This window comes from Malus domestica, chromosome 06, assembly GCF_042453785.1.
Source record: "Malus domestica chromosome 06, GDT2T_hap1".
NCBI classification, from domain to species: Eukaryota; Viridiplantae; Streptophyta; class Magnoliopsida; order Rosales; family Rosaceae; genus Malus; species Malus domestica.
The window spans coordinates 15,133,715-15,142,513 of NC_091666.1; the positions used below are offsets into that span (position 1 = coordinate 15,133,715).

Below are 8,799 nucleotides of genomic sequence, written 5' to 3' on the forward strand. Positions count from 1 at the left end.
CCGGCCATTTAGAGGAGGGTAGTGAACTTGCTTTAATTACAAGTTTGCCACTCCAATGAATAAAGGTATAAATATGACTTTATAGCTAAAATTCATTTAGGGTTTTTCTTTTAGGAAATTGGAGAGAACACAATGCTCTCCTTTCTCTCTAAAGAGGCCGGCCCCCTTGGAGGGTGTATCTAGCAATCCCACTACTCCAAGGTCACTCATTTCTTCATCAATCTTACCTTGGTGTGGATACTTAGAGGTTCTCAATTTTGGGAACTTGGAGAACCATATTCTTCCATCCAAATCCATGGATCTAAGAAGCAAGGAATGAAGGCCCTCTCTTTGGGTGATTAGCCTTTGCTTATGTAAAGAGGAATCTACAAAGGTATAAATTTCTCAACTCACTTTGATTTGAGTTGAGTCATGGTTCACCAATCTACTAGGCTTTGAATTTCATGGGTAATGTTTTGTTTTTGAATGCATGCAAGCATGATTCCACCTTTTAATTGTTAAATGCATGCTATAGATGTTATTCAAATGAACATGTTTTCACAAAATAATCCTTCATCCCTTATTACTTAAAAACATAATACAATAAATAGTGATTAACAATAAGATTTGACCTTCATTAAACATATAATAGTTTAACACAATAAGTATTCCAAAAGCTATTATATGAAATGAGTGGTTTTGTGGGCATACTTCTAACAGCAAAAACTTGGCAAAACATGGTTGAGACCATGAATACCACTAGCTACATCTTAAATCGAGTGTTTCTCAGACCAAGCACTAATGCGACACCTTATGAACTCTGAAGGGTAAGAAGCCAATGGTAAAGTATTTCAAATTCTTTGGGAGTGTTTGCTACATTCTACATATTCGAGAACATCTAGCAAAGTGTAATACTAAGAGTGATGAAGGAATCTTCTTGGGGTATTCTAACACAAGTCGAGCTTATAGGGTTTACAATTTGAGAACAAGAACCATCATGGAGTTCATAAATGTCAAGATTGATGACACTGATGTCCTCTCTCTTTGGCAATTGAAAATGATGATGTGTTATTTCCTTCTAATAAGGATTATGGTGATGCTTCTGTTGAGTCAAGTGTGGTGTTAGAAAGTGACAATGAGAGTGAATCAAGCACTGATCAAGATTCTCCTATCCTATTCAAGGATAAACTGAAGTGGGCCAAGGGTCATCGTGATTTGGAAATTTCGGGTCTAATTGAGCGTTAGAACTCGAAGACAAATAGCTGATGTGATATAAACTAGCACACAAATTAAACCCTCTTATTGACAATTGTAGTAAAGATGTAAGTAGGGATCATTCTAGTCCAAGGATTAGGAAGGATTGCTAATCTACTTAAAGCTAACTCAAAAACACAAAACTAGGCTTGAAAAAACTTAACTAGACTCAAAGAACTTGAAACAAACTAAAGAGACTCAAAAAAGCACAAAATAATCAAATAGACTCAAACTAGACACTAAAGGGTGATTTGGACGAAAATTGATTTTAACTTGACTCAAAATACTTAAAAACACAAGTTTGGACATATTCTAACTAATTTGACACAACAAAGTAAAGGGGATTGAGTTTTTGACGAATTTAAAGTAAAGACAAGTAGATTAAAGACTTAAACAAGTTTGCATAAAATTTGGGGGAAAATATGGGTGATTGGCTAGCTAGAGAGTCCTTCTCCACACATGACACACTTGCATACAAAACGATTTCCAGTTGCTTTTCCAATAAACCATGAACCTCAACTGACACACCCTGATCCGGAGGATCCAGGTGTGCTGGCCGTCACGTGGGCGTGACGTAACCATAAGCACGACACGGAAGCGTAATAACAACATATAACAACAGAAATTCAACCCAAACTCAACATAACCACATACGGACATAACCGGACGAGTTTACAAGTAAACACATAAGTTCAGAGCATAGGTTATCTGCAGTCTAGTAGGACTAAAATAAGAATACATCACCCTCAGGTGAGTCCTACATGTCCCAAATCTGTCAGAAAGCCGGAAAGGACCTCGTGAGCCAACCACCGCTAACCTAGAACCTGGAGGGGCGCAAAACAAAATGAGTGGGTCAGTAAAACAAATTAGTTTTGCAAAACATTTCTTTAAAACAGTTATATCCCCTCGCCGTAAAAACCTGTATACTTTCCCAGAAATATATAACCATATAAAATCTCAACATTTAAATCTCAAATCTTTAACATTTTCAAGAAAACATGCCATGACATAAATAAAAATATAAATCAGGTGAATAAGGAATTAATCGGAGACCCTGCAGTTGGTCCTATACGATTAATTCAATAGCTCAAATCCCACTAAGCCGGAGTCACCACAGTGACCTATACGGCCCTACTCTGCACATCACTCGGAACTACGTAAGGTAGTCTATACGATGAAAGGTGTAAAAATACGCTCTAGTGCTTCTCTCATCATATCATCAGCGCGCATAACTAAGATCACCCACTAGTCGGAATCACGCCTAGTGATCTATACGACTAGCATGTCGGAACCCTCACATGGTCTGTACGACATCCACCTACTTGGATCCAAGGCGAGCGTGCGGTGTGGTGAATAATATAAGCACTAACACCTAGGGTGCAGGTTATGAGCTCAAATTATATTGATATCAATCCATTCAATTAAATGAATAATGAACTCACCTGACTTACCTGTGCCTCCACAGCACCATGCAACATGTATGCATCATATCTCAATCATATAATTCATAAACCAATTCATGATTTTCAAATAATTCTATGCATGGCATATTCAAGACATATTTTCATATAGAACATTTTTCTGGGAAAAACAGTAGTATATAGGTAATACGAAAACAAAACTGCCCACTCACTGATAAGTCGACGGGTCGTAACCCCCGTGGCGTCCCTGGATGCGGTCGTCCTCGGGATACGTCTCACCTATATGCGAAACAACTATAAAAACATTAATTTTAAGCATATCACCAATAATTCGAAATAACTTCTCATACGATGCTCAATTTTGGTATATGAATATACCACATCGACCTACTCGACGTCACGAGCGTCGGGAAATTTTTAGAAAAATTTTTGGAAGCCCCACGCGCCCCCACGCGCCACACGTGGCACGGGTCCACGCGCTGGCCACGCGCAGCACGTGCAGCGCACGTGTCATCTTCCTCGCAGGGTCTCGCCGGACTGGTTCTCCGGTGGCCGGACTCCGGCCGAACTCCGGCCGATTTTCAAACTCACTGTTCTCCTTCGTTTTTCACCCATTTTCTTCGTATTTTATACCAAATTGAAGCCCTAAGAGTGTACTATCACGTTGGACTAGTTTTAGGGCCTAAAAACTACGAAATCTCACCTTGCAAAAACCAAGGGTTCGGCCAAACTTGAAACCTACGATCCCGGCGTCCAAAATTCTCCAACGAACGTCCCCGAGCTTCCTTAGGACCTCCTAAAGCTCACCACAAGCTTGAAATCTCCTGAAACACAACATTTTACGTTCGCATGAACAGTACCTCAAAAATGGAGGTTTGGGATCTACGTGAAATCGAAGGTTTCACTTCCTAAAACTAGTACCAATGAACTCAGGACGTCAAAACGATGAAGATACATACCTTATTTGCCCCGATCCGTCAAGTTTTGAAGGGTTTTGGTGGTGGTCCGTACGATATGGGTGTGTTTGGGTGTGAGGTCGGGAGAGAGAGAGAGAGACTGAGAGGGTGATCGAGAGGGAGGAGAGAAAGGGACTGATCTTGTGTGGTCAAACCAATCCACACCATCCAAAATCTCTCTTAAGTCCCTAACCACAAAAATATAAAATCAACTTCCAAAATATTTCTAACTTAAACAACTTCTTAAAAGTTTAGGGACCAAACATTTTCAAAACGTAATACACCCATACCTTGATACCTGACAAGGGCATTTTTGTCCTTTCACATTCCCGCCAAAAGTACCTCCGGGACGGGCTGTGACAATCTCCCCTCCTTATAGAATTTCGTCCCCGAAATTCCCATAACCAAATCATAATTCAATACTCGTAGAATAATCTTGGGTACATCTCTCTCATCCGGTCTTCCGTCTCCCAAGTAGCTTCCTCCACAGAATGATTTCTCCACAACACCTTCACCAAACTCACCGTCTTGTTCCTTAGAACCTTGTCCTTCCAATCCAATATTGTGATTGGTTCCTCATCATAAGTCAAATCCGGATTAATCTCTAACGGTTGATGAGGGATCACATGAGATGGATCAGAAATATAATGCCGAAGCATAGAGACATGGAACACATTATGGACCTTAGATAACTCCGGAGGCAGTTCCAACCGGTAGGCAACTTCACCAACTCTTTCAATGATCACATAAGGTCCAATATATCTCGGACTTAGCTTTCCTCTTTTCCCAAATCGTACCACACCTCTCCAAGGCGACAATTTCAAGAATACCCAATCACCCACATCATACACTCGATCAGTAGTATGCCGATCCGCTAAACTCTTCTGTCGATCCTGGGCTGCTTTCAGGTTTGACTTAATTACCTGAACATTTTGAGTCGTCTCATCTACGATCTCAGGGCCTTCTAATATCCGTTCGCCAACCTCAGACCAACATAATGGCGTTCGACACGCCCTACCATAAAGTGCCTCGAATGGGGACATACCAATGCTCGAGTGAAAACTATTATTATAAGCAAACTCCATTAAGTCCAGACGATCATGCCAAGAATCACCAAATTGCAGTACTGAAGATCTCAACATATCCTCCAACGTCTGAATGGTCCTCTCTGATTGCCCATCAGTTTGAGGATGATAAGCTGTGCTATACAATAATTGAGTACCCAGAGCTTCCTGAAAAGCCACCCAAAATTTAGAAGTAAACCTCGGGTCTCGATCGGAGATAATATTTACTGGGACTCCATGATACTTGACAATCTTCGAAATAAACAACTTAGCCAATTTATTCAGAGGGTATTTCTCCCTCACAGGAATGAAATGCGCAGACTTGGTGAGTCGATCCACAATCACCCAAATACCATCAAATCCACTTCGCGTACGAGGAAGTTTATACACGAAATCCATGGTTATATTTTCCCATTTCCACTGGGGAACGGGAAGTGGTTGCATTCGCCCAAAGGGCTTCTTCCTTTCTGCTTTCACTTGCTGGCAAATAATACACCTACTCACATATTCTGCAATTTCTCTTTTCATACCCGGCCAATAATAAAATGGTCGAATGGTATGATATATTTTTGTTCCTCCCGGATGCATTGCATAAGCTGAACAATGTGCTTCGTCCAGAATTTCCTTCTTCAATTCCTCATTATTCGGAACATACAATCTGTCTTCTTGCATGAGCATACCATCTGATTCCCGAATTCTGAGGTCTTTCTTTTTCCCTTCACTTCTTAACTGAACCAACTCCTGAACTTCCTCATTCACCATCTGAGCTGCAAGTATACGGTCCACCAAAACTGGCCTGACTTGAAAGCTAGCAAGAAAGGCTCCACTAGGGTCTTCAATCTCCAACCTTACTCCCGTTGCCCTCAGTTCAGCAAGAAGAGGAACACGGCAAGCATATAGGGCATTAAGTCTACCTTGTGGTTTCCTACTCAGTGCATCCGCTACTACATTAGCACGACCTGGATGGTATTCAATAGAACAATCATAATCACTTAGCAATTCCATCCACCTTCGCTGACGAAGATTAAGATCATGCTGGGTGAATAAGTACTGAAGACTCTTATGATCAGTGAAGATCTTACACTTCTCACCATACAAATAATGTCTCCAAATTTTCAAAGCAAAAACAATTGCTGCCAATTCAAGATCGTGAGTAGGATAATTCCTTTCATGATTTTTCAACTGCCTAGAAGCATAGGCAATCACCTTATTATGCTGCATCAAAACACATCCCAAACCATTTAATGAAGCATCACTATATATCTCAAAATTACCGCTATCGTCGGGAAGTACCAACACCGGTGCATGAGTGAGGCAATACTTCAATTGCTGAAAACTCCTCTCACAATTCTCATCCCACTCAAATTTAACATCCTTCCTGGTCAACTTTGTCAACGGTAAAGCAATCATAGAGAAATCCTGAACGAACCGTCGATAATAACCTGCTAAGCCAAGAAAACTTCGTACCTCCGTGACGGTTCGAGGTTGCTCCCAATTCTCCACTGCTGCAATCTTTTGAGGATCAACTTGAATACCTTGAGCTGATACAACATGCCCCAAAAATGCCACTTCAGTCAACCAAAACTGACATTTACTGAACTTGGCATACAACTGATGCTCCCTTAATTTCCTTAACACCAAATTAAGGTGTCGGATATGATCTGCTTGGGACTTAGAGTATACCAAAATATCGTCAATAAAAACAATAACGAATTTATCAAGATATTTCTGGAATACCTCATTCATTAATCTCATAAAAGCTGCAGGTGCATTAGTCAACCCAAATGGCATAACCAAAAATTCATAATGCCCGTACCGAGTCCGGAAAGCCGTCTTAGGTACATCATCTTCCTTAATCTTCAATTGATAATACCCAGATCTCAAATCAATCTTAGAAAATACACACGCACCTTTCAGCTGATCAAACAAATCATCAATGCGAGGCAATGGATAACGGTTTTTAATCGTTACCCGGTTCAATTGTCTATAATCAATACACAATCGAAGAGTTCCATCCTTCTTCTTCACAAATAATACTGGGGCACCCCAAGGTGAAGAACTAGGTTGAATAAAAACTTTATCAAGTAATTCTTGCAACTGGATTTTTAATTCTCTCAACTCAGCAGGAGCCATTCTATAAGGAGTCAGAGATATAGGGTCCGTACCTGGAAGCAAATCAATAGAGAATTCCACCTCTCTGTCTGGCGGCAATCCCGGCAAATCATCAGGGAAAACATCCGGATAATGTCTGACCACACCAACTTCTTCTATACTAGTAGGAGCAACATCATTTAATACCACATGTGCCAAATATCCCTGACAACCCTTCGATAATAATTTCCTCGCCCTTATGGCAGAAATAACTCCATGTCTCACCCCACTTCTCTCGCCCACAAAAATAACCTCGGGTAATCCAGGACGATAAAAAGTAACTGATTTACCATAACAATCAATATGGGCACGATTATGGTGTAACCAATCGGCCCCTAAAATCACATCAAAATCCACAATATCTAACGGAATAAGATCAGCGGACATAATCACGCCCTCAACCATCACTGGACACCCCAGATACACACTATCCACAATACATTTATCTCCTCTAGGCATGGCAAACTCTAAATCAAATCCTAGAGGTGAAGGGTGAGGTTGGGTTATTTGAGCAAACGTATGAGAAATCACAGAGTGCGTAGCACCACAATCAATCAAAACCTTAGCAAAATGACCAAGAACATTTAACGTACCCATTATCAAGTCTGGATGGTTCTGAGCCTCCTGCAGGGACATATGATTAACTCGCCCCTGAGCTTGCTGACGTCCACCTCGGCCTCTATTGCCCTGATTACCTCGTCCCTGAGGATTACGTCCCTGGCCTGGCTGACTAGGCTGCCTGGATGATCCTGCACCACCAGTAGCAATTTCCCCCTGACGGGGCTGACCTCCCTGATGCCACTGCGATCCACCAGTTGGCATAGAGGAATAAGAAGAATAACCTCCAAAATCCTGAGAATACCCTGCCTGAGGATAAGGCTCCTGAGAATACTGATAAGGTCCGGAAGCATACGGAGCCGCATCCCCCTGATAGTGGTAAGCACCACCACGATTCGGCTGGCCATAACCACCCGGTCCAAAACTCTGCTGAACTGGTGCTGGAGGTGGCATATTAGTCTGCTGCGGTCTCTGCTGACCCTGGGGGCACTGAGAAGCCCGATGTCCCATCTGCCCACACGTAAAACAAGCACCAGAACCTCTCCTACACTCACCATGGTGACGGGAGTTACAGCGGCGGCACCATGGAGCGCCAGATCCACCAGCATCCCTCTGACCCTGAAATCTGGGTCCACCAGAAAATCTTCCACCACCTCTCCTCGGGCCAGTAAAACTATATCCCCCACTAGAAGAACTCGAACTCGCTCCACTCTTCTTAAAACTCTGTGTCTGTCGAGGTCCAGGAATAGAAATACCCTTACCCTTATCATTCTTCTTCTGACCCTCATTCTTGTCCTCGTCATCCTCACTGTCAGGAAGATTATCAGAGTCCTCCATCCTAACCAAAATCTCGAAATACTCATGATAATCAGCGCAGGGAAGTGCATTGGCAAAGGTACGCCACTTCTTCTTAGATCCCAACTTGAAACGTCGAAGCATCTCTCCCTGATTACCAGCTGTATCAGTGTCATAACGAGACAAATCAGTAAACTTTCTATAATATTCATGTGCCGACATATTTCTCTGTTTCAACCTGGTGAATTCCTGCTTCTTACGGTCAATATACTCAGGAGGAACGAATCTCTTCATAAAATGCTCTTTGAATACTTTCCAGTCGGCTGCCGTCTCAGGTGACATATACCTAGTCTGATTTATCCACCATGCTGCTGGTTCACGACCCAGAAACCAAGTGGTGGTCTCCACCCACCTATTAGCAGGGAGATTCCCCTGACTCTGCATCACCTGGAAGGTTTTCTCAATATGATCTAGCCATTTCTCTGCCCCCTCATGACTTTCATTACCCATAAACCGATCTAACTTCAAGTTGTACATGGTCTCCAGAGGTGTCCTCGGAGGAGGGGGAGGACGAATCACATTCTGTAAAGCCTGGGCCATCGCTTCCCCTAACTGAGTAAT

General features: G+C 42.1%; 1 protein-coding gene across 2 annotated transcripts; it reads right to left on the minus strand.

Annotated features, from left to right (window-relative positions):
- Window positions 1–2,140: 2,140 nt before the first annotated feature.
- On the minus strand, window positions 2,141–8,488 carry LOC139197023 (uncharacterized). Of its 2 annotated transcripts, XR_011581984.1 has the most exons (3): window positions 3,614–3,758; window positions 3,358–3,478; window positions 2,865–2,933 (listed from the first exon to the last, which is right to left on the minus strand). XR_011581984.1 is itself a non-coding variant. In XM_070823473.1 (2 exons), exons 1-2 carry the CDS (start codon window positions 8,470–8,472, stop codon window positions 2,863–2,865), a joined length of 1,125 nt encoding a protein of 374 aa, XP_070679574.1. In that variant the 5' UTR covers window positions 8,473–8,488; the 3' UTR covers window positions 2,141–2,862. The 2 variants fall into 2 exon arrangements, 1 of the variants encoding a protein (XP_070679574.1); XM_070823473.1 differs by lacking the exons at window positions 3,358–3,478; window positions 3,614–3,758 and adding an exon at window positions 7,419–8,488 and having other exon boundaries at window positions 2,141–2,933.
- Between the last annotated feature and the right edge of the window lie 311 nt (window positions 8,489–8,799).